We start from the raw sequence: 25,820 nt of genomic DNA on the forward strand, positions 1-25,820 counted from the left end.
CACGGTTCGGCGCCGCCAGCGCTGCGCCGGGACTGGGCTCCGCGCCCTGAGTGCCGCCTCCACTTTCAGAGCCAGCCACGGCGCTCGCCCTTCGTTGCTGACCTGTTCGGACAGATCAGGGCCGCTCAGCGCTGCTTCGTTGTTGCAAGTGGCTGGTTAGGCGTGTCCAGTGCAGGTCGTTTGCAGCTCCGTAAACAGCTCTCGCCTTGGACTGTCCGAACACTCTTCACTGGGAACAGTCTTGAGTCTAGTTCGACCAGCGAGTCTGTTCCAGGAGCCTCAGAACCAGTCCGGAAACAGCGCTGAAGTTCTGGGCCTCTGGAGCCACCCTCAGTGCCAGCAGCCGAGGTCAGGCCCCCGGGAGGAGCAGACGTGGAGGACATCGGCGCAGGTGCGGGCGTTTCCAGGAATTGCCCCACGATCCACGAGGCCGAAGAGGCCCGTCTGCCCTGCCGGCGGGGGGGGGCGGGCGGGCAGGCAGTCTCCATGGGGTGCTCGAGCCCCGTGCTCAGCACCCTGGGGAGTGGACCTGGCTTCGCCCCCTTCTTGTCTGGTCTGGCCTTCAGCCTACTGGGTGCTCACCTGCTGGAGGAGTGGGCAAGGCTGTCATTGGGCCACTGACTCGCATGCCAGACCTTTCTAGCACACACCCCCAAATGTATCTTGAGACTGTGCTGTCTGTCCATTCCTGGGGCGCCCTTCGTGGCGTGGCCCTGGCGGCCTGCAGCTGCCGCGCTTCCCAGCGGTCCTTTGGCTCCCGGCGCTGACGGCCGTGCGGGTCACTCGTACCCGGCTCTCCCTTTCGATGCTACCAGCGCTGCCGTCTCGGCTGTGCTCAGCACGGCGGTGCTGTGGTGCCGGGGTCACGCCAGGCTGCACCTTGACACCCGCCTCTCACCGAGGACGTTACTTTGTGCCCCCAACCGGTGGGCTGAGGCGGTTGGCGGGCGACACTTCAACTCCCCCCACTCGTCCTGCCGCGGGCACCTGCCTTTCATCCATCCGATTCCCATCTGGCTCCTGGCCGGTGTGACGTGCTGGCCACCCTCCGGCCCGTCTGTCACTGGTGGGTGGGCCGCCCCTCGGAGCTAAGCCGGCGGGTGGCGCTCAGTGCTGGCCGCGCAGGCAGGCCGCCCAGCCTGGCGGAGGGCACCTGGAGCGCGCCCGCCTCTCCGCGCGGCGTTCCCGAAGAGCACCGTCCGTTTCCCGACACGAGGACTGACCCCCGGCTCCCGGGAGCCCGCCTCGCCCCTGCCCCGGGCCGGCCACTTGTCCAGGGGCCCCTCTGCGGGTGGGCCGGGCGCTGCCCTTCCCCCGCCGGTTCTGGAGACCCGTTGCTTGGTGTTCCTTGGTACCACAGACCCCGAGCGTCTCTCCTGTTCTCAAAGCCCCTGACTTGCCTCTGCTTGCGCCGCTGGGTGCTCAGGTCGCCCCGGGGCAGGCTCAGGCTCTCTGTGCCGGCTCTCACTCCTCTTGAGAGTCGTCGTCACATTTTTTCATTCTTCAGCCACGTGTAGCGATTTTTTGGTTCCCCCTCAGTTTCCCAGCCTCTCCCGCTGTAAATATTTTGTAAAGTGTAGAAAAGTGCCAGGAGGGAGAAAAAAAAAATCACCTGAAATCTCCTCATTCCTGAGTGGGGTGAGATGATGAGCATTGTTAGGCAAGAGGACTTGATCCACACTCTGGACTTCAAATCTAGTGTTGAAGCTTTTCTCTCTTCTAAATACACTTTGTTGGCACTCGGCTCCTGCGGGCCTCATGTGTACGCCGGGGTCAGAGACCTGATAGTTTCATGTCACGTCGACTTACTGACGTTTGGAATTACCGAGTTTCCTGGGTTCTCTGCTGTTCCCCTGCAGTCCCGTTCAGTTCCCCTGAAGACACCTTGGCGTCTTCTCCCCAGGGGCTGCGCACCCGTGGGGCCCAGCGTCCAGGGGCTCCCCGCCCCCCAGAGCTGCCTTCTGGAAAGGTGGGGCGAGACAGGCCCCTCACGAGGCTGCTTTTCCTGCCCTGGCCAATGTCAGCAGTCGCCTCACCTCGAGAGGGTCCTCTCACCGGGCGAGGCTCTCAGCCCTCCTGTTCGTTTCCCAGAGGGAGCCGCGGCCGGAGGAGCGGCCGGCTGTGTCCTGCGACCTGCGCAGGTGTGTTTCGCCCTGCTCTCCTCATCCCCTTCCTGGCACTCCGATGTGATGTGCTCCGCTCTCTGGGCCTTTTGGGAAGAGGTGGAGGGAAATTTCAGGAGAGTACACTAACTTCTATCGCGGATGCTGCCTTTCTGGCCATTGATAAATTCCTGAAAATCAAGGGCTAATGGAAGCGCGCAATGAGGAGGGGGCTCTAGCACCGTGACCCCCTCTCCTAGTGACGAGCCGTTTAAACTGAATTAAGTAAAGGGCATAAATTCTGTTGTTTCAGTTTTAATATTTCATGACGGATTTTATAGATGAAATTATATTTTACAATAAATAGGCAGAAGAATTTATACAGCCTGTTGTATTTGATGTGAAACGGTATATCCCGTTTCTCTGTAGCTGTAAAGAAAATTCATTATAATGCCTGTGGTCGTAAGAGATTGCCCCGTTGTGACCCGTCCCGCCGGTAGTAAAGCTACCTTTTCGGGAGGCGCGGGGCGCCGGCCGCCTGCGTGCTGCTCTTCAGTGGCATCGGTCTTTCCTTTTTTTACTTTACTCATCCAACCTTTGCTCCTTTCCTATTGTCCTGTTTTTCTGCACCAATAACAGCTTTCTTTAGAAAACAGTGAGGTGGAGATAACAACAAAGAATTGATCCAGAAAATACCCTTGGAGTGGGGGTGTTTTAGATTTTCACTTTGTGTAAAACCTTTTTGACGGCGATGGGTACTCAAGGTTGTCATAAAATTAACTTTGTCACTGGTGTTTGGGAAATAATGCTTCCAGTGTAGGAAGTTGAAAAAAGAGATAGCCACGGGCCCTCCCTGGTGCCGCAGCGGGTTGAAGCACAGCACTGAGAATCTAGAGCCGCTTCCTCATGAGTTCGATCCCCGCCTGCCCCGAAGAAAACCACATGGCGCGGCAGACCTCTCCTGACCCGCCCGCTGCTCCCCTCAGCAGTGGGCTTCGTCGATCTGCCTGTTCTGCTCCCCGCTCTGTCTCTGGTGAAGCCTCTCACCACCCTTGAGCCACTGGCCTGTACCCCAGTTCTGTATGCACAAATAAATAAATCTTTAAAAAAAAAAAAAAAGAGGTAGCCATGGAAGGCTGGGCTGGTGGAGGTCACTCTGGCACGTGTGTGCGTGTGCGCGCATGCGTGTGTGCGCGCTCATGTGTGCATGTGAGCGTGAGTGTGGGGGTGTGCGTGCGCTCGTGTGTGAGCGTGTGCACACATGCCTCCTCACCGGCAGCGTGGGGTGTCTGGTCGGGGGGCTTGGGGTCTGCGTAATGGCCGCCCGGGCGGGCTCTGCATGGCTCGGTTCTGGTGACTGTGCCTCTCTGCCCTCTGGCCAAGCACACACCCTAACTTCCCCCTCGGGGTCACAGCTTGGGTCGAAGGCTGTACCTGGGAGCTTCCTGCAGCCCAGCTCCCCTGCTCCCACTCCTCAGACTTGGGGGTGCTGGGTGGCAACCTGCGGGGCTCAGCGAGGCTGGGGAAGGGCATCCTCAGATCCCTCAGCCATGGCGTGTGCGGTGACTGGGAGCGAGATGGCGCCTACCTAGGCGCCCGCTGTCAGGCCCCGCGTCTCCTAGGATGGGCAGCCCGGGCTGGGCCATCACAGGTGGGTGTGGCGCCTGGCTCCACGCCCTGAAGCTCAGGCCTTCGCTGTCCGGGCCACCTTGTCACGCTGGGGAACGAAGCCCTGTAGGCTGTGGCCTCCGAGCCCGGGGTCCTGCGGCCTGCGTGAAGGGTCATCTCCCCCGGGCTTAGCGTTTGGGGAGGTGTTAAGGGTTCCTTTAATTCCATGTGCATCCACATAAAAATCTCCGGCGCCCTCCTCTCTCCCCTAGCTCGCCCGCTAATAACGCTTGGCTTTGCTGTTTCAGGTTTTCACTGCACGCGGCCTCCTACATGACTTGGGGAGTGGCGAGGACCCACTGAGTTGTCCAAGCGCTAACGCTTCAGTGAGCTCAGATGCGAGCGCGCCACCAGGCCCACCTGCCGGTGGGGTGTGCTCGGGAGGCGGTCTCAGCGCCCGGGCATGAGCCTGGTCACCCTTGCGGGCTGCAAGGAGAGGGGATTGTGTGTTTGCTCTTGCTGCCTGACCTGCTGACGAAACAGGAGCTTAACGCAGTGTCCTTTGTCATTTCCTGGTCTCTGTGGGTTCGGGCTGTGGGCGTGGGCTCCCCGGGCACTCCCGGCTCCGGGGCACCTGAGGCTCCTGTGCTGGGTCTGCTGGCCTGTAGGCACCGCAGGCTGCCCGGGGCCGCGGGGCCGCTCTCCATGTGCCTCACTGCATGCTGTCAGCGGGTCCCCCAGTTCCTGTGGAGCTTCAGCTCTTCACCCCACGGCTCTCCACAGGTGGCTGCCTGTCCTCTAAAGTGGGTACCAGCTGCCCCCAGGGGCTCTGCAGGAGCCACTCGGTGCCCGTGAGGACTTCGCCTGCAGAGTGGGCACCCTCGCGGTGCGATCTCCTTACCACATGGCAGGCCACTAGGCCAGCTGTCCTGGGGGTGAGCTCTACCCTGGAAGGGTGGGCCAGAGTGTGCGCCCCACTAGCGCCTCGTGGGAGCGACACGTGCAGGCTTCCAGACATGGCCCTCAGGGAGCCCTGCGGCCTGTTGTCAGGCAGTGAGGCGGCGTGGCCAGGTCCGGAGAGAGCCGGAGCGGCTACACCCGTGCTTACTCACGTCGCCGCAGCGTCACCTGTTGAATGGCCCTGGGGAGTTAAGTCGTTGCCCTCTTGTCATGGAAGAAGTGGTTCAGTTTGTAATTTTAAGCGTTTCCACAACGAAGTGGTTTCTGTGTGTGAGTCAGGACCCTGCTATGGTCCGCTCCAGCGGCGTCTCTGGGGGTCAGCTCCAGAGAGCAGGGTCCCGCGAAGCTCCAGCCCCTTGGCTGCCCCACGTCGCGGGCCTGGCGTTGTTTGTGACAGCCGCGGAGGGCTCCCCAGCAGATCACGTGTGGGCTTGGGAAGCTTTTCACACTATGGAATCGTGTGGTGATAAGCCAGACCTTTCTAATGAAAAGTCCCGTCAAAAGTGGGGGCTGAGAAAGCGCTGGAGTGAGCTGTTGCCCTGCGGCCTGTGGCGGCACAGGGAGCCCCCCGCCCCGCTGCCTGGGAGCGCCGCGTGGTGCCTCGGCCGCCCGACTCCTCACTGTTAGCACTGCCTGAGAGAGGGCAGAGCCCGCGGCGCTATTGGAGGTCCCTGTGCGTGGGGCAGCCCGTGGCCGGCCACAGCGTGGCCCTGGTGCGGTGCCTGTCACGAGGAAGCCGGGACGTGCAGACCACGGGGCAGCGGGTGAGGACAGGATGAGCCGGAGGGGAAGATGAGCGAACCACACTTGCCGCCGTGTCAAGGTGGCGCGGGGCACGAGTGGCATAGTTAGGTTTCTGTGATCATTGTAGCGATGACTCAGAATGCGGGAGAAGCTTCTGTGAGAAGTGGCCAGCAGGTGTCATCAGAAGGCTGCACTGATTGTTTTATTACTGTTCTAAAGTGGATATGAGAGTGTGATTCTTTCTTGAAACTTTTCTTTTTAAATCACAGCAGAGAGAATTTTAACTAGAGCAGGGGCCTTGGGGGGAGTTTCTTGGCGAGCTCATTTTTGTAGGTAAAATGGAAGGTAAAGTGATTTGTGTGTGTGTGTGTTTTTAATCAGTGGACAAGTACTTGAGCACTTGGGCGCGAGGAGGTACCGGAGGTGGGGCTGCAGATGGGCCCCGTGGCCCGGGAGGGCTGCGCGGGGCTGCAGCTGTCCCGGAGAGTTCACGATCGAGAAGACGCGGCTTCGGGACGCCACACTGCCTTAGCGCGAGTCCCGGGGCTGGTGGCGTTTGCAGCCTCGCTGTGAGCAGGATCCGAGACTCGGATAGGCCCGTGTCCCGGGGGGGCTGCCGCTCTGGGCGGGCGGGGCCGCTGCCTGCTCTGTCCTGCGCTTTGTTTCCGCGGAATCCGGCGCTTGCTGAGAGGAGGATGCGGACTGCCTCTGACTGCCCAGAGAGATTTTCAAATTCTGCTTGAAGAAGACATCTTCGTCGCCAACAGTCTGCCCTGACACCCCCCACCCTTGCCTTCACTAACGCCGGGGCAAACGCCCACAGCTCCGAGCAGCGCCTCCAGCCCGTCCTGCCGTGCACTGCACCGCCTCGCTGCGGCCTGCTGCGGCCACCCCGGGCCTGGGCCCCAGCGGCGTCACCCATGGGACACACGGTCGCTGCGCCTGCCGACCTGCGCTCGTCTTCCCCACTGCAGAGCCGTCCTCCCGGCGGGTGGTTCGCGGGCTTCCCGCTGCCGGGCTGGTGGGCCCTGGCCACCTCCTGCCTGCGGGAGCGTCACGGTGGCGGGGCCCAGGCGGGAGCCGACACCTGGCCAGCTCCCCTGTGCGCGCGGCCTGGGCCGTTGTTCAGATTGAAGTGCCTGACTGTTCCTGCCCGCTCCCGCAGCCAGAGAAAGTTCTGGTCCTCAAGTCTGCCGTGGTGATCTTGTCTTCGGAGCCAGCGCTGTCTGTGGAGGCGCGGTTCCTCTCTCACCTGGTGCCGGGTCTTAGTGCACGTCACGTGTGGTCACGTGGCCTCGCGTGCACTCCGTGCCACTGCTGCGTGTTGTGGCTGCCGTGGGCACGCGCCTGGGGCAGCGAGGAGCGTGGCATCCTCAGAGTCCCTCAGATGCGTGATGCGAGCTTCTTAGGCGTGTTTCCGGACTCACTCAGAGACTGCATTATCCACTAATCCAAGCACCAGCGGGGAAACGTCTTCTCTGTCTCGGCTTCTGGGGCCGCTATATAGGTGGTCGCCTTGCTCCGCTACGTGACGCAGTTGGCATTCTTCAGCCTCGCCATAGTCTGAGTCAACGCCCATGCCGTTTACTCTAAACAAATGTGCTGTGACTTACACACGTGGTCTCCCAGATCAGCTCTGTGTCCCCCTGGTGCCAGGGCCTGGTCCGGCCTTGCGGAGCCGCCGGGGCCACCAAGACGCTGGGGAGGAAGAGGCGGCTGGACGCGGCGTCTTAGAGAACGCACCTCTGCGGCCTGCCTTCCGCCGTAACGCATAACTTGTGCTCGGGCCCCTCACACTGCCTCACTCACACTCTGCAGCCCAGAGCTGAGGGCGCTGTGCCGCCTGCAGCCGCGCCTCGGAGACTGTTGGGAAGCTGGGGGCAGTTTGCCGCCGCCCCAGATCCTCAGGGAGGGGACCTTCTTACCCCGACGCGGTGCGCAGCATCTGGCGCAGCTGTGTGCTGGGGCTGTTCGAGGCTGCCGGCGGATGGAAGACCATGCTAGCTGGGGAGACTGAGCACAGACAGGCACGAAGCCGCTCTCCTCCAAGTTTGAAACTGCTTATCAAAAGACATAGTAAAATGAACCTAGAGAAGACCCTTGTGAAACGGAGATTCTGGCAAGACTTTGCACCTAGGAAACACCACCCACGCCTGCGGTTCGCTAGGAGCGCCCACGGCTGTTCTCAGGCAGCCGGCACTGGCTGCAGGCACTGAGGCGGGGACCCAGGCGCGCCCTCTGCGGCGCCCCAGGCCTGCGCCTTGTCCCGAAGGAAGGAGCCGCCGTGAGCCTGCAGTGCCGCTCCTGGGTGTCTACACCGAGGCAGCGAAAGTCTGTCTTTAGGGGAGACGTGGATGATGGCCACGGGAGTGGGAGGCCGTGGCCACGGTGGTGCCACAGCGCAGACCGCTGGGAGGGAGCCCCCTGGCCGGCTGCCACTGTGCCGAGCCGGGGAGCCGGGCCGCGGCCGCAGCTGCGGGTGCGTTTCCCTTTCTGTGAAGGTCTGGAAAGGCTGAACCTACCTCCTGGGAAGCGTCGCGGTGGCTGGGGCGAGTGACTGCGCGGAGCCCCGTGGGGAAGGAGCCTGCCTTCTGTTTGGGTAAGGACTCGTGGCAGGCCGCCCCGGCACTCGCCTCTGCACGCCCTGAGCTCCGCTGCCTGGGCTCCCGGGCTCTGCCTCCCTCCGCCCTCCAGATGGCGAGCTGGGCCTCGCCCGCCGCACTGCCTCAGGGAGCGCTGCCCCGGGCCTGATGCCCCTTGTGCTGTGCTGCGTTGCGTGGACTTCAGTCTTTTTCTTTTTCGAGCTGTGGCATGCACGAGAATGAATCCTGGCCTGTGTCTCACCTTGCCAGAGTGGATGGCCTCGTGTGGACGATCCAGCTCCTGAGGAAGCCTAGGGCGCGGGGCTGGTGTCGTGCTTGGGCTGTAGTGCCACCGGGGCTGCCTGGCGCCTCGTGGTCGCAGGGGAAGATTGGTCAGCTGCGGGCTCGCCCTTCGCGCCTCCCGAGTCGCCCACCACAAGCCCTGAGGCGAAACCACTGCCTCAGCTGCAAGGGCGTTGCCCACGTGCGTGTGGTGCCCCATCCTCCGGCTCCTGTGCACGTGCTCTCAGGCCGTTTGTCTGGCCAGTGCACACGCGGCAGGAGGCCTTGTGGCAGACACGCGGCTCACACCAGGGAAGTGATGATGAGGGCTAGCTTTGCTCCCTCACACCTGCCAGCCGCACGGATAATGTTTGCTTTTTAGGACATATTGTGAAGAACTGGCAATGAAGGCAGTGTTGAACACCTTATGGTGTAAATAACTATGCATATTCAGCTTTTTCAGATTTTAGAAATTAGAGGTCTTTACGATAATTTATAGATTTTCAAGCAGCATTATTGAGATAGTGACCTACATACACTTTACCCATTTAAATTACCGTTTAATGGCTTTAAGTCTGATCGCAGGTAGCGGGACCACCACCGTGGTAAATTTTAACATTTTAGTCCTTCAGAAAAGAAAGCCAGCCACGCCCTTAAGTCGTCAGCACCCTGCCTGCCCTCACTCGACCCCGAGGGAGCACCATCCTGCTTGCTGTGTTCAGAGGTCTCTTCATGTGGACACTGTGCCTTGCTTGTGCCTTCTGTGGGCTAACGCTGGCGTGCGGAGCCTGCGACTCGCCTGCATGCACCTGCCCGCGTCGGTCTTGGCGAGGCGGCTGCGTCCTGCTCTGCGTGGGTACCCAGAGGCCCCTGGCCACGAGCCTGCCTGCGTGAGCGCCACCAGGCGGCTCGGGCGCAGCAGCACCTCGCCGCTCCCACTGAGGCGTGCAGGCGCCTGAGCCCTGGGCGCCCTCAGCAGTGCGGTCACTGCCCCTGCGCCCGCCAGGGCCCCGCGCGGTGCGTCTCGCCCTGAGTGGGTGCCTCCCTCCCACGCTGCGCTCCGGAGGGCTGTGCCGTGGCGCAGAGATGCACACTGCTGCCCTGCGCTGTAGTTGGCGTTTATCGGTGAACTCCGTGAGTCCTTGATTTGTTCTGGATTAATTCCTCTATCAGATGCGAGTCACAAGTGTTTGTCACGCAGCGGGTTGTCGTTTCGCCCCTTGCACTGCATAGCACCCCGTGATGTGAAATTTCAAGTCTGAGCAGTTCACCTGCTGTCCGGGTTTTTGGCTTTTAAGCCATCAGTGTGAGTGTGAGTGTGTGTGTGAGTCTGTGTTCGTGTTTGGGTTCTACTTTTAGCAGCCAAAGCCATGCGCTTCATTTGATTTACCATTGTGATGGAAAACACAGTTAAAAAGAGTTGTCATTAGCTGTGGGACAACCGTGATGGGTTTTTATGAGCATCAAACCAGAATGCACTTGGCTGAAAATTCCAATCATGTATGAAGTAAGTGGAAAGTGATATGTTCTAATTGAATTAAATAGCATAATGAAAAATATAATCAATATTTATTGATTTTAAATCATTTTATTCAATAAAATCATTTTCCCCGAAAAACTTTCTTCTTTGTTTGTCCTCTGCCACTGACATCTCCATGTGCCATTGATCTTCAGACACCAGAAATGACTGTTAAATGCAGAAATTGGTGATGGACAGGGGGCAGGCGTGACTTTTCATTGGCCAGAGAGGTTGAGCGGGAGTGCTGGTGGATGATGGCAGTATGCAAGTGGCTAGGGCCAGCTCAGGAACCCCGAGGAAGGTGCTTGGCTCTGAGGGGCCAGCGTCACTGTTTCTCAGTGTCTCTGCACCAGGACGGGGACTGCTGGGCAGCGAGGGCGGGCGGGACTCCTGAGGCCACCACAGCGCTTTCCTCGAGTCTCTTACAGCACAGGAGCCTGCGAACACGGCTTGAAAGCAGGGCTTCTCTGCTTAAAAACTAGTGTGGACACGCACCGCTGGGGGGCGGTGTGGGCCTCCCTGGCAAGCTGGCACGGCGCGTGGCTTTCTCGACCGGAGATGCCACGGCTTGGCTTCCGAGGACGCCGTCTCTCACTCTGGTGAGAGCCGCGCCATGTTATCAGTCCCATCCGGATGCAGAGAAAATCCCTTGGAGGCTACTTTCACGCCGTCTTCCGTCCAGTGTCACTTGGGGGCCTGTGGGCGCGCGGTGTGTCTTCTTGATGCTCGGTGGCTTCATCTGTGTGTTTTCTTCGCAGACTAGGGGAGCCTGTGGGCCTGTGGGCCACGCCTGGCACCAGGGACGCCAGCCGCCCTGGACGGTGATGGAGGTGGCGAAGAAACCTGGGAGCGATGAGGACGGCGAAGCCGCCAGAGAGGCCGTGGCGGTGGGAACCGCTGCGCCGAGAGACGCAGATGGGGGGGCCCCTCCCGCGGGGGCCGCCGAGCACTCCACCATCAAAAGGGGCTTCTCGGAGTCGTCACGTGTGGACGGTGCTGTCCTGGAGGAAGAGGGGCCTGCGTGCGCTGCCAAGCGTGTGAAGTTGGCCGAGGCCGTGTCCCCGCAGTCTGGAGAGCAGGGGGCACTTGGGACAGAGACCCCCAAAAGCTCGGGTAGAGGCGGGGCAGTGTGGGCGGACTCCCAGGGCGACAGCTCGGTGGGCGGCCCCAGCCCCCCCCAGGCCCTCTGCCCCGCGGGCAGCTCTGGCACTGCTGACGCTGCTGCCATGAGCACAGGTCCCGAAGAAAAGCCTGCTCAGGAAGGGGGGTCCCTCGCCCCGGAGGGGCCCTCTCCGTCCCCGCAGGAGATGAGCGTCACGTGCGCTCCTGGAGACTCGGACGTGGCTCTCAGGTGCCGCCCGTGTGAGCATCTGTCTCCTTCCGGTGCCAGTCTGGAGACGCAAGGAGACTGTGGGGCGCAGCAGGCGGGGGGACACGTGAGCCCCAAGTGCGACCCTGAGGCGGGGGGCAGTGCCGTGCCGGGGCTGCGGGCACAGCAGGCCTTTTCCTGTGACCTCTGTGGCTTTCAGTGTCCGGAAGAAAGCCTTCTGGACGCACACCGTCTCGGGAAAACGCATCTCCGCCGTCAGAACCTCGCGGCCCGTGGAGGCTTTGTGCGGATCCTGACCAAACAGCCTTCTCCTCAAAAACCATGTGCCCTGGGGCCCAGAAGTGTCCCTGCAAGACCAGGAGCTAAGCCAGTAGCCAGGAACAGTGTATCCAGAGGATCACAGAACGCTGGAAGCAGGCTCAAGGATTTCCGAGGAAGCACCTTGAGGCGGAAGGGAAGCAGCAACGCGCTCCTTGTGGCCATGGCGCCCGCCACGGGCCCTCTCTCGGAGACGGTGGAGGCGGCTGGTGAAAATGTGGCTCCCTGCGGTGTGGCCGGGAGCCCCGAGAGCCGGGACACGGAGCTGAGCCCTTCGGTGACCTCAGAGGGCCTCTTAGGTCAGTCTCCCAAACACACCCCGCCCTCGGCGCACAGAACCGGTCCCGCTTCGAAACCCAGGCCCGAGCGGAACGTTGTCATGCTGAGCAGTAGCTTCCGGCGCCGGGGTGCCACTTTCAGCTTAAAAGGTCAGGCAAAGAGAAGGTTTAACCTGTTAGGAATTAGTAAAAGAGGCACCAACGAAGCCCAGAGGCTGTTCATGAAACACTTTAGAGCACAGACGAGAGCCGCTGATGCGCAGTTAGCTCCCAGGCACGTCGGGGCGCGTGCCAGTGTCCACGGTGTATGTGGGGCTCCCCTGGCCCCTCAGGACCCACAGCGGGCTGGAGGGGACTCCCACCGCCCGTGCCCCTTGGACTCTCTGAACGCAAGTCCAGCTTCGGACCACCAGACGTCGTGGACGGATGCAGAGTGCGGCCTCCCCGCTGCAAGTAGGCCGGGGTTGGAAATCCACGTGAGACAGTGCCACACGCGGGAGGGGGTGTCCTCCTGCCAGACGTGCGGCCTTTCCAGCGTGTCCAGGAGGGCCTCCGAGGAGCATTCGCACGATGACCAGCAGCAGCAGACTACCTCTGGCCTGGCTTGTCAGTGCTGTCCGCTCTCCCTCTCGAGCGAGCGCAGCCTGCCGGAGCACGTGGGGGAAAAGCACGGCCTGGGCTTGCTGTGCGCGCGCTGCGACCCGCCCCTCGCGTCTGAGGGGGGCGCAGAGGAGCGCGAGGCCGCCGAGAGGCCCCGTCGTGTGCTGGGCCGCTCGCCGTCCCCTCAGCCGCTGGACAGCGATTTGGTTTTTCAGACTTTACCTTTGGGCCCTTCACAATTGGGGAGCAAGAAATTTTCCGTGAACGAGTCGGGACACGCGGCGCAGGGAGAGCCCGGGCCGCCCGAGGCGGGCCTCGGCAGCGAGGCGCGGCACGCGAACAAGCCCCAGCTCCAGTGTAAGAAGTGTTTCTACAAGACGAGGTCGTCCACGGTCCTCACCAGGCACATCAAGCTTCGGCACGGTCAGGACTACCACTTTCTCTGTAAAGCTTGCAATCTTTATTCTCTGAGCAAAGAGGGCATGGAGAAACACATCAAGAGAAGCAAGCATCTTGAAAACGCTAAGAAAAATAACATCGGCTTAAGCTTCGAAGAATGCATCGAGAGGGTCTGCATCGGTGCGAGCGACAAGAAAGAAGAGCTCGCCGCGCCCGGCGGCGGCAGGCTGGAGGGCCGCCTGGAAGGCGGGCAGGCCCAGGCGCAGCCCCGCATCGAGAACAGGCTGACCCCCCACGAGCTGTCTCAGCCGGCCGCGGGCGCCGGGGGCGAGGGGCCCGCTCTGGGCGCAATGCCGAAGAGAGGCAGGCCGAAGGGCAACAGCACATCTCGGACGTGCTCACACTGTGGGCTCTTGGCCTCCAGCACGACCAACTTGACCGTGCACATCCGGCGGAAGCATAGTCACCAGTACAGCTACTTGTGCAAGGTGTGTAAGTACTACACGGTCACCAAGGGGGACATGGAACGCCACTGCGCCACCAAGAAGCATAAAGGTCGGGTGGAGGTCGAGGCCCAAGGCAGGCAGAGCGCAGACATCGTTGTCGGCCCGGAAGGCGGCGACCTGGAAGCCGGTAGGAGAAACGCCAGCTCAGCAGGGAGCCCTTCGCACGAGCCCGCTGACCCGGATGGTGCCTCGTCCGCAAAGCCAGCGGCAGAAGACGGGCCCCCGGCGGAGGTCGAGCTGGAGGCCGCCCTTCCTGCCACCGACGGGGACGCTGACGGCCAGGTTATTGCCAGGAGGCGCCAAGCGCGAATGGAGCCGGAGGACCTGGCCCCGCAGGAGGGCGCCTGCGCGCAGAGGGACGCTGTGTGCGCGGGCGACAACAGGTGTGCGCGCTGCGACTTCAGCGCCCAGTCGGCGGCGTCCCTGGAGCTGCACGTGAAGCGCAGACACACCAGGGAGTTCGCCTTCTACTGCATGGCCTGCGAGTACTACGCCGTGACCCCGCGCGAGATGACCCGGCACGCGGCCACGGAGAGGCACAAGGCCAAGAGGCAGTCTCACCTGCTCTCGGCCGGCGTCGAAGCCGGCCCTGCAGGAGCGTGTGGGGGCGTCATCGTGCCCGAAGAGCGGCAGCCACAGAGCTGTGAGGAGCTTCACATGACTTCAGACCCTCCCCCGGAGACTCTGGCAGCCGGGCCTGCCGACGGTCCCGCGCCGGGGGAGCCCACCAGCTTAGACGGGGCCCGAGCGCTCTGTGCTGCTGAGTCTGCAGAGGGGGAGGCCGAGGAAGAGTCTAACCTCGGCGACGACCGCCCCCTCTGTGAGACTTTGCAGCAGCCCCTCGTCAAGGAGACAGCGATCCACCCTGAGGAGATGGTGCCCCTCAGCGTTGCCTCTAATTGTGGCTCCCCGAGCAAAGTCCAAAATGAAAATTCAGGAACCTCAGCTTCAAGTTATGAGAAAAGAACCACCCCCGCCGTGATGCTGAGTGGCCCCGGCGATCTGCGTGGCGAGAGCAATCGGGGCGGCAGCGGGGAGGTGGTCTGCAGCACGCACGTCTGTCCCGGGGCTCCAGACGGAGAGCTTCCAGCCGAAAGCGCCTTCCCGGCGGCCATGAGAGTGACGGGCGCCCGGGAAGACCTGGAGGCCACCGGCCAGAGCAGAGGCGGAAGTCCGCAGGCTTCAGGGGGCTTGAGAAGCATGCGAGCCGATTCCGCTCTGGAAAACAAGGCCGTTCTCGTGCACTCACAGCACGAAGCCAGGTTCACTTTGGAGGAGGAGGGCCCAGCTTCTGAGGGCGCAGTGGAGAGTAGTGACGTGTACGAGACGATAATCAGTATTGATGATAAAGGCCAGGCCGTGTACAGCTGTGGCCGTTTTGATTCGTCCATAGTAAGAATAAAGAGCCCTGAAGACGGTGAGCTGGTGGAGCTTTCTGAAGAGGGTCTCGGAACAGGGCTGAGGGGTAGTGAGCTGCCCGGGAAAGACTCAGCTCAGGGCGCGAAGAGGAAGAAATCTGAAGGGGCCTCCTTGGGCGAGTCCCCGCGAATTCGTTGCGATGACTGCGGCTTCTTGGCAGACGGCCTGAGCGGGCTGAACGTCCACATCGCCATGAAGCACCCGACCAAAGAGAAGCACTTCCACTGCCTGCTCTGCGGGAAGTCCTTCTACACCGAGAGCAACCTGCACCAGCACCTGGCTAGCGCCGGCCACCTGCGCAACGAGCAGGCCAGCGTGGAGGAGCTGCCCGAGGGGGGCGCCACCTTCAAGTGCGTCAAGTGCACGGAGCCCTTCGACTCGGAGCAGAGCCTGTTCCTGCACATCAAGGGGCAGCACGAGGAGCTGCTGCGGGAGGTCAACAAGTACATCGTGGAGGACACCGAGCAGATCAACCGCGAGCGGGAGGAGAACCAGGGCAACGTGTGCAGGCACTGCGGGAAGGTGTGCCGCAGCAGCAACTCCATGGCCTTCCTGGCGCACATCCGCACGCACACAGGTAGGTGGGCGCAGCAGGCCGGGGCGGGCGGCGCGTGTCCCCCCCACGTCGGGCCGCGGCCTTCCGCTCCCTGGCGCCTCTGTGTGGGGCCGGCGGTCGCCCGCGGGGTCAGGGGCCCTGAGCCTTAGCGAGCCCTACGCATAGTTTTTGATGAATTTCTTGTACTTTTATCAGCAGGCCTGTCTCCCGGGTGCCTGCGCGCGGTCCCCTCTCACAGGGCTCCGTTGCCTCCGGGTGCTGAGGTCTGTGAAGGGGCGCCTTGCGTGCCAGAGGACATGCAGTGGTTTTGGAGAATGGAACGATGTTTTTTAAAACAATTTGAGAGGCTGAAGGACACTCGCTGCCAGACAGTTTAAGCCCAAAGTGTTACTTTCAGGTAGTAAGAGTCTACTCTTGAAAATCAAAACAGCAGGTTGGCACCGGGAAGTCACTGAGCTGGTGGTGGGCTCTCCCGGGGCTGCACCCAGAGTGGCTTCGGTGCCCGGGGAGGGTCCACTTTACTCCATAATTTTAGGTAGGAAAAAAAAAAAAAGACCAAGCTTTTTTTGTGGAAAATGCATAAGCCACTGTTCTAAATTTATGTAAAAATTCACTGCACTGTTTCTATAAACCTGCCATACATTCTTTATTTTAAATAGACAGCTTTTCTAAATCACTGTGCACTGCTTAGACAAGTTCTGTCTCCATGGTTGAATTTATGAGTGGATTTGAATAATAAATTCACATTTCAATGAACATATTTTCATTAAAACTGTAAGGTTTATTTTACTGTACTTTTAAATAATGGCTTATTATTAAAGCTATACTTTAAATTCATGCAGTTTTTGAAACTTAGTGCATGGTTACAAGGAAGAAGACAAAAGAGTGTGAAACATTATTAATAGTTTCGGGTGATTAAAGATAGATAAAAAGTTTTTCACTGAGGAAAGCAGTGGGGACCTGCCTCAGAGTCATCTAGCGGATGCGACCCTTGGTGTCCTGATCCCGACTCTTCCCACAAATGGGATTGTTTTGCCGCGAGTCCCAGTTGCGTATTGTGGACGTTACTGACTCCTCCGGTGCTGGGTGGCAGCTGACTTTTGGAGACGGCGTAGTTTAGAAGTCAGGCTTGCCCACGTGTGCAGAAAGTGCGCACTGTCTTGTGGCCTTCTTACGGCAGATGAAACTGAATAAAGCCAAGGGAAGATGCTAATGGAGCTCTTTTAAGAATTCTTTATGCAACTGTCTGGTCAAGACGTGTTGCTTATAATTGATGTGTCCATTACTTGAATTCTCTTGTAATTATAGTCAATAAGTCTTGTAAATGTGTTAAAGCTCACTAAAAGCATACAAATTCAAGAACAGAGTAAGGCTAATAATTTAAAATAATCAATGTAGGCATTTCAGCACTTAATTTCCCTTGTGTGTTGATAGCTGATCATTCTTAATCCATTAAGATTTATTTAGTCGTTTACAATGCAAAATAGGTTTGCACTGGTCACTGGTGCCATTTGAAAATGTCCACCAGGTTAAGTGCGGAATGTAGTCCATTAGTCTTCCTTGACTATATGTATTAATTGCATTTAAAATCAAGTTAATGTGGATGTGAAAGTGAGGTAACTATCAGTATGTGACAGAGTAACCCTGCTTCTATTAGTTACATCATTGATTGTAACATTTAGTAAAAGTTAGCATACTTTTAACATCTTGTGCCCGGCTTATCAGCGAGTACATTTTTATTGCATTCTGAGGCACCAGAAGCCTCCTGAGTACACACGCCAGGCAACCATTTCAATTTGCAAGTCATTTTGGGGGACAAGTTGCTGTTAAGGTTTTCAGTCCAAGGTTTTTTTCTTGGGGCACCTTCAAATAAATTGCTTTTCGGATACTTTGTTTCTGTCCCTGCTAGCAGACGGCTATTAATGGCTAACTGGAAAGGGCTCACTCTTCCAATCCCTGTTTCCATATTTTGTGATTTACTGTATGTTTTACGTAACCTTTTCTCCCATCCTTAGCACCATAAAACCAGCACTGTAAGAAATGAATGTGTTTGGTTATCAAGAATTGCAGTGCAGAAGCACCCGGCTCCCCTGAGTGCTCACTGGTGTGAAGCCGCCAGTGTGACCAGGCGAGGGTGCTGCTTCCCCTGTCTTGCAAGCCCCCCAAACTTACGTGGTCCCCCCAACGTTCCTCTGTGAAAGCTTCAGTTTCGCCTGCCACTGGAGAGGCGGGGAGGCCAGAGGCCCGCCTGATGCGCTTGCTTTGTGTCCACACGCCCCGGTTGCTCTGCTCTTTGGGGCTGTTCCTGTGTGGGGAGGTGAGGGTGTGTGACCTCAGGGGCTGTCTCCGCGGCAGGCTGGCAGTGAGGTGACATAGACGAGAGCTTTCGAAGCTGGATGGGCATGCTGGGAGCGCAGTGATGGCAGGGGGCCCCCTTCTCACAGCTCGGTCTCCACACCCTCAGATTGCTGCCCCTCAGTGTTCTTTATTGAGTGAGTGATTAGATGAATGAGCAGATCAAGTGTTCTGTGGTTAGGGGATTATAGAACGGAGCTGCAGTGAGAGGCGTTAGGTGATGCGTTACAGGCCTATTGCTGGGCTCCTGTAAGGCCTAGATCATGACTTCAGTCAGTGCCGCGGCCAGGTTTGCTTAGCTGTGAGGGAAGGCAGCCGGGCCCACACCCGCAGGCCCCGGCTGAGGCGCCAGGCTGCGGAGCCTCGTCGGTCACCCCTTTCGGGAAACCTCACGGGCCCCGAAATGGCCGTACTGAGGCTACTCCTGTCCCAAGGACCGCAGCTGCTTAAAACGAGGCTGCAGGCTTACTGTGATTATCATGTGCGGGGGACACAGACTTAGAAGCACGCGGTTTTATGGAGTCCGCCTCACGCACATGTATTCATCTTGGTGTGTGCATCGGCAGGATTAAAAGTGGAAACGTTGGCAGTTAGGTGAAAGGGGATTTCTTCTTACACAGGAAAGGATTCCCGCCAGTCCCCTAGTATTCAGGTTCTTGTGCCACTGAAGGGAGATGTTAATACAGTCCCTCGGTGGTCGACGCCAACACGGTCAGGGCCCCTGTGGCTTCTGTGTGAACACGCCACGAAATGCCCCCTCGTGCGGTGCCAGCGCGCCGCAGCAGTGGCCCCTGAAACCTGAAGCTGCCAGAGTTTCCACCAAGGAGCTGCGCGCTAAAGTGAACTGGCAAAGGCTCGGCCCCAGGAGGCGGGGTTCCCTGTGGGGGCGCAGCGGGGCCCACCTCCAGTAGCGCCTTCCTACAGACCCACCCGGGTTGGAGGGCTTCACCTTGGCTGTGGAGCCTGAGGCGACTGAACTACTGATGTCCCGCTTTATCCTTATTACCTGCCGTGCACTTTAATCTAAGGTACAGGTGCATCGGTCCTGTTCACAGTTTTCTTTCGCAAGTCACTGCAGAGAGTTCCATGGTGAGATGAAATGTTTCCACGTAGCGCTAGACTCAGTTTTATCAGAATCATTTAGGTAAACTGTAGTTTCTAATGTGATTGATAGAATGGGATTGCTGTAAGCTGCAGTCTCAACCTGCTCTTGACATTTAAACATATAAAGCTGACTACATAGAACCATTCAGGTGCTAAGTATATTTTACATCTACTTGTGCCAGTAGAAATGGAAGTATTAAGAGATCTGGCTTCATTGTCATTGAACTGTGAAATATTCAACCTTGTCTGCCCGTGCTTAGTTCTGTTGACTTTTTTATTTCTGTTGGAAGATTAGAATTAAATGCTTCACTTTTTTTGTCAGCTTTTGGGAATTATATTGAAATTTAAGACTATGAAATTTTTTACGGAGGGCTTCAATTTCACATAGTATTCTTGGAGGATTTCTTTCCCCAAGGGCAAGGCACAGAGGTTCACTGATAAGTAAGATTTAGTGCAAATTTTAAGTTTGAGCTTTTTGTATATTTATTAAAGTTCACATATTTCACATGCTGTCTGATGATTTCAGAGGAGATACTTCACCAGAAGGTACTGAATATGACATGATTTTCTGGTGTATTTTATGATTTTGGTTTACTTACCTGAAGTGTTTTGTGGTCAGAGAATTGGGCAAGGATGAGCTTGTGTTGCTTCCTAGGAGCATGGGCACAGGACAGCGCCGCTGGTCTGTCGGTCACTGCACTCTGGCTACAGCCTGATGGCTTAGGAGTGTCCACTCTGAAATGAGTTCCTCAGTTTTGAGATTAGCGTTTTGGCTGTTCCTTTGCTTCTTGTGTGAAATCATTTGTTCTTGAAATCAGTGACAACCAAATGTCAGTACTTCCGGTTTGCAGTCATCACACACTTCTGGCTACGAAGTGGTCATAAAAGCTTCCTGATCTTTCTACTGCATTCACACATGGCATGCTGGTAAAATAGCTCTAGAGGGAATCATGTGGGATAAATGACAAAAAAAATCTGAGCTACCACAGTTAATGTGAGTAGACTCCGAGGACAGAACGGAGGAAGTGCGAAGGTGAGGATAATTCACACTTAAAAACATCAGCTACTGTGTATGCATTTGCTTAAAAAAAGGTCCCATTTTAAATGCTAAAAGACTTGAGATTGTGAATTTTAAGGGAAATATTAAAAATTATTTAGCTCATCTCATGAACTTTGTGTTACTCAGTGACATCACTTGTGGTTTTAACTGCAGGAATGTTAGTGAAAGTTAGGAACACTCACTGCAGCGTTAAAGTCTACCTGGTGGAATAATCAGGGAATGCAGGCCTGTTAAGGTGGAAAGGAATGCAGGTATTCTATTTTGGGGGCAGAAATTTGTACTTATATTACTAGTATGGTTTAAGACTTAGGCCTTTTTAAAAAAATTGTCAGGAATGTATTATTCAAATTTGCTTTATATTTTGTGTTAAATTTACTTAGGATCAAAACCATTCAAGTGCAAGATATGCCATTTTGCAACAGCTCAGCTTGGCGATGCCAGAAACCATGTCAAAAGGCACCTTGGGATGAGGGAGTACAAGTGTCACGTCTGTGGGTGAGTAAAGCAGCGGGCGCTGCCTGGGCGCCTGGAGCATGTGCAGGAGAGCCGCTGTCCGGGCGCCACACCACCGCGGGCTGAGTCGGAGTGGCTGAACGTGCGCGCGCGTCCTCCTTTCCATTGTTAGGGTAAATTCCTTACCGCAGTTATGACATTCTTCTCCTCCTCCTAATCCTGTACTGCAGATGAGCAATTTTATGGGCTCCAAGGTCAATTTGAACCTGTAATCTGTAAATTGACTAAATTATAGGATGTTCATTCACATTGCCAGAGAGAACTGTAAATTCCATTTAAAGGCATAAAAAATACATAATATAGCTTTAGAAATGTACATGTATTTTTTCTTTTGCCATCCTGCTTTCATCTTAATCGCATTAATGGCTCTTTGATCCACCGGGCTTGTTCGTAAGGAAAGAAACAGGTAGCGATTTAATTCAGACAGCTGGTTACCGACTAGTGCGGGATGAAGCTTGCAAAGCAGCGCGTCGTGTGTGTTTCCCTGGGACTTTACTTTGGAGCTTGTTTTCCTTTCTTTAGTTAATGATTCTTCCCCCCAAAGCATCACCGGCGATGTGTAATGGCCACTCACTGTGTTGCGTTTAGTAGGAAGCGCTGAGATGCTTTAATGCAAAATTAATTCATTTACCAAAAATGTTTAAAAGGTTTTCAAATGCCATGACATCTGTGGTGCGTCACAGGGCATTTAGAGCTGGGTTGTAATGCCCTACTCCTGATTAAAAATGTATTTTCGTGCCCCTCCCTCTGCTGGAGACATCGGCTGATAAGTGCGCCCTACTAGCTCCTATGTGAACCTCGGGACCTGCGTTTGTGGCCACTCACAGACCATGGGCGCGGCGCGCAGACGGCCCCGGCGGTCTCTTTCAGCGGCCGGCGCTGTCGTGCAGTACCTTCGGGGTCTAACAGCTTCTGTTTCTTGGGGGACAGTGTGTTTCATCCCAGGGTGCAGTTGCAGTTTCTGACCGCAGAGAGTTTTGCAGATAACTTTGCGAGCAGGCTGATTAACCACGGCCAGTGATTCGCTCGGCGGCAGAACTGACGGTTCAGTGACTTGCGGCTGAAGTAAATGAAGATGGACCTTTGCCCTACAGCCCCTGAAGATCAGAGGGAGAATGAGTTTTGTTGCTTCTGACTTTTAGCTGCAGAGGGCGAATGCCAAGTGGCTCATTTTAATTGTGCTAGGTCTTGCGATCTTAAAAGATGTCTCATTTGTTGTTTTTACCGCAAGAGTATTATTAGTAGGAGAGAGGAAGGGCCTGCGTTAGTGAAAATTTGCTGTTAAAGTGACAGAAGCAGTTTCCTCCTCGTTTCTGCAAAACAAGTAAACAGTTTCATATTCTGACGCTAGAAATCTAATTCCATTCACTTTTCCTAGGATGGTTAAGATCCTGGAAAGAAAAGAAGAAATTTTTTTCAAGCGCACAATTTCTAACATGTAGCACAGAACCAGTAGATACTCGATTGGCTTTCATTATATAATCTGACTGATGTACACTTAGTGCTGACATACAGTTTGCCACTTACTGCTGTACTGGTGTTCGTGATTTACAGGTTTGATTCCCAGACTGCAGAGTCACAGACACGTGTGGATGGGTTCAGCTTTATGTGACTGTCATAGAGGTGTGTGTGTTCAGAAAGTGTGATGGATTGCCAGACCCACACTGTATCTTTACAGTTACAGTAGTCGTTGAATTTTAAATGACTGTGAAATCACAGTTCTGGTTTTCAAAATGAAATTTGATTAAAAAGTCAGAGTCATTTTACAGGGCAGACAGTTGCACGGAGAGGCTGGAAGTTGTGAGGAATCCATGTGCTGAAGGAAGCACAGCCATCTGTGGGCTTGAAACAGAGCACTGACGAGTCAGTGCTGGAGAAAACGCGTCCTAGGTGTTCTGTATTTCATGCGTTGCACAGGGACAGGGCAGTGCCCAGATTAAAAATCAAAGTGGAAGCAGGCAGCCCCCGCCCCAGTTGGCCCGCTACATCACTGACAACGTCGATTCATTATCACGGGCGGCTAAATACTCTCGGAAATGCTCAGTGGGCCTATTAGTTCCTGGATATAAGCAGCTCATGCTGCATTTCTTCATTAGCTTTAATTGCTATAAATTTTACCTTTTAAAAAAATCAGGCTTTAAAAGGTGGAGTGATCTTTCAGGAGCGTTAACTCCCTCCTGTCACAAGCAGAAGGCCCGTGTTTTCCTTTCTGTCGTGGTTAGTGTCTTAGTTTCTTTTAGAACTTTATTAACAAGCTCTTAATTGTTGGATTTGAAGCAATCAACTCTTTCTTAAATAGTTTTGATTAATGTGGAAGTAGGCACGTGTGCAGACGAAATTGTTAGGAAGTTACGTGTTTTTTGCTTAGAAATTTCTTGGTTTTCTCCAAGAGGCTTTTTATGATACAATGAACGAAAACCACAGACTGTTTTGGTGAGCTGAGTTCTGTGTTCATGTTTTAGATCATATGTCATCGACTGGTTTCTTCACATAAGTGGTCATAGATACCCATCAATGGGCTTCCCTACGGAGACGGAGCTGAAGCAACTGTCTTTGAACTTTGATTTCAGCGTGTGCTGATGTCCTTTGATCTTGACGTTCGGGGCTGAGGTCCGGGCTCCCCCTCAGCGGTACTCCTGTGTCGGGTGTCATCGTGCGAGTCCGCCGAGAGTGTTCCGAGCCCAGCTCCGGTGGCCAGGCTGCAGACCCCGGGCGTGGGCTTTGTGGGCCCAGCTTCCTGCTCCTGTCGGGGCCAGCTGGGGAGAGTGTGGCTCTTCGAGGACCACGTTACCAAGATTCCCTGTTGTTTTACTTTCACTTTCGAGAGGAGCAGTCTTTGAACAGTGCAGTTTCTTAGCAGTCTTTCTTACACCTGAGCGTGATCAGAGTGGAATTCTGTAGCGTTATCGGTGTGTTTATAGAGTGCGTGGCACTGTGGACCCGCCAGGGCTTCGTGGGGAGAAGCAGAGACCACTGCCGCCCCTTGTGCGGAAGGTGGTGATTCTAGGGGACATGTTTAGGACTAGCTCAGACACAGTGTCGCTCAATGTATGAGATTTTAATTTTTTTTGCTGAGCAAGAACTTGTAAGTTTCAGTACCTTAAAAAGGTCATTATAGATTCCATGCTTTGTTAACTTCCTTTAGTCCCTTTAATTCTCTGTGTAGACGTAGACATAGTAGTAAATACAAGACTTCCAATAGTAGCATTTCTGTAGTGCTGTGGTTCAGTGTATACTTAATTAACCTCCATCTCATCATTGATTTCTAAATTTTTGTGAGGTGGCTTACCGCGTGTTTATCATCCCTTTTGTACAGCTGGTGAGCTGGAGACTAAAAAGTATTTAGTGATGCACTTCCAAGTGAGCCAGCCGCCGCACCGGCTGGCCACTGTTTTCTTTCCCTTTCACTGTCGCTTTTCTTTATTTTTCTGCTGTTTGTAGTGTCCGTTGTTCTGGTTACCGCCTTGAATCGTGCTTGTTTCTCCTGCTGGGATGTTTGTGCTGGTGTGTGCTGACTGCAGGCCACCTCCTTCCCGCCCAGCCATGCCTGTTCTCTGCTTTTGCTTCGACTTAGGTGCTCTCAGCAAAATTGCTTGCTCAGAGTTTTACTTTAAAATTCTGGTATTCGATGTCTTTATTTTCGGTATCGCTTTCACTTTGTCATGTTCAAGTATTGCGCGAAGTAATTGCAGTATTTTTCCCTACTCAAGTGTTGATAAATTATTGAACATGTTATAGTAGAAAGAATATATGCCTAAAAAAGTAAAGATTTTATTGTCTTTTCATTGGGGTGAGAGGGGTCACTTCAGGTTTGGGTTGAACTTTTGTTTTTCAGTGTTGGTTCCTATTAAAAAGGTGGACAGTTAGTAAACAGCCTGTGATCTTAGCAAACCTAGGAAATGATACCTAGTGTTCTGTGAACCTTTATTCACAGAGACTTAGGTATTCAGATAAAGATTTAGGGATTATGTAATTTTCGGAGTGATAGCTCCATGCCTAGTCTTAAGTCTTGCATATGGAGCTTAAATATTTGAATAGAATTTGCCCAGTCAGGAGAGATTAAGAACATTTCCAGTATCTGCCACCTTTAGATCCTTGCAAAGATTCTAGACATTTCCTATTGTGTATTAATGTGCTTATGAACTGTTTATTCTTAGTTGGTTTAAGGAACCTTAAATAGAAAGTTACTAATGCAGCAAAACTCTCTGTGTGTGTGTGTGTGTGTGTGTGTGTGTGTGTGTGGGGCATTACCTAGTTTTTGTGCATTAGAAGGGATCTCTATGTAGATGATTATAATGTCACTTTCTGACCTTTGCAGCTTGAATAATTGTAAATCATTGCTTCATAACGTGTCAGGGAATGTCTGTACTCGGCAATTAAATGGCAGAATATAATAGACCAAATTATTGCCTGTCATGTTTTCAACAACACAGTTAGTATTTGAGTTACACTTAATCATTACGTGCATTAGCAACTTCATTGGAATCCAGCTTCAGGCTGAGCATGAAATACATTACATTATTTAAACCTCTAATGGTACAAGTCATTTATTTGTGTTGAGTGTACAACATGCAGAGTTTCATAAAGCAAGGAGCACTTGAGAGCTTAATTTATCCAAATCAAAGTCGAAATGCAGATAAACACAAGTGGCAAAAATTAGTAATTTTTATAGGCTGGAAATATTTAAAAATACATGGTTGTGGGTAATTGTAGGCAGCAGGAATAAATTAAAATCACTATTTTTAGTCTGCTCTGAGAACTAAAGCTGTGTATACCTAAATCATTAAAAGCACCATGGAATTGCATTTTTAGCTGAACAATTAATTACACTCATCATAACTACAGATGTATCCAAATAAAGCAAGTGTTTGGTTCAGCTGGCTGTTTGGCTAACTTGATAGAAATAGAAAAAGTTTGTTTGATTCTGTGCCATGAATTGTGTGCGTGGCAGTGTAAAGTACAGCCTTTCTCAGTTTGGGGAAAAATCTGATTTGCCGTAGATAGAAGGGTGCATTGTATATTTTATCTTCACAATAGTTTAGTGCTTGTAGTTTAATAATACCCTAGTCTGTAGTTTGAAATAAATAAAAAAGGCCTCATGATAATTGCGTTTCTCTCCCTGTCGTTGAGGATGGCACAGTTGACCCTGCCGCCTCTTCCTCATTCAAACACACCAGCACTCCTGACGTCAGAGTCCTTGGGGTAACTTTTAAGTAGTGAGTGGCCACTGTTTCATATCTCTGGCATGCAAATCGCTTTACAACTTGAAAATCTGAGAGAGATCTCAGTTATAGGATTCAGGTTATGAAAAACTACTTCCTCAGGGGCGATTCCAGGGGATAGTCGGGGGGCAGGGGAGTTGTCTGGGATGGGGCCAGGACGAAAGAACACAGCCGCCTCTCTCACCACCGCTCCCGTTCTCCCACAGGGCAGAAGCTCTAGAATTTTCGCCAAGCGCCAGTCGGGCCTGGAGTTATTCCAGCCCCTGGGTGTCAATGACCTGTAGCGAGGCAGACGCAGCCTCTGCAGTGAGGGGAACAGCTGAGTGTCCTTGAGGGGCTCACTCCTGGGGCTGGCCCCGCAGT

The 25,820-nt window shown here is 54.8% G+C and overlaps 1 protein-coding gene across 1 annotated transcript in view; it reads left to right on the top strand.

Moving 5' to 3' along the window:
• The window catches only part of ZNF407 (zinc finger protein 407), a 187,423-nt gene that overhangs the window by 2,257 nt on the left and 159,346 nt on the right, over positions 1-25,820 (top strand). Inside the window, exons 3-8 of the mRNA XM_012725807.1 lie at positions 4,494-4,561; positions 5,231-5,434; positions 6,238-6,435; positions 6,580-6,669; positions 10,556-15,224; positions 20,103-20,217. Coding sequence (XP_012581261.1) covers positions 4,494-4,561; positions 5,231-5,434; positions 6,238-6,435; positions 6,580-6,669; positions 10,556-15,224; positions 20,103-20,217 — 5,344 coding nt within the window. The remainder of the gene's footprint in view (positions 1-4,493; positions 4,562-5,230; positions 5,435-6,237; positions 6,436-6,579; positions 6,670-10,555; positions 15,225-20,102; positions 20,218-25,820) is intronic.

This window comes from Condylura cristata, unplaced genomic scaffold (assembly GCF_000260355.1).
Source record: "Condylura cristata isolate star-nosed mole 26May11 unplaced genomic scaffold, ConCri1.0 scaffold00016, whole genome shotgun sequence".
NCBI lineage: Eukaryota > Metazoa > Chordata > Mammalia > Eulipotyphla > Talpidae > Condylura > Condylura cristata.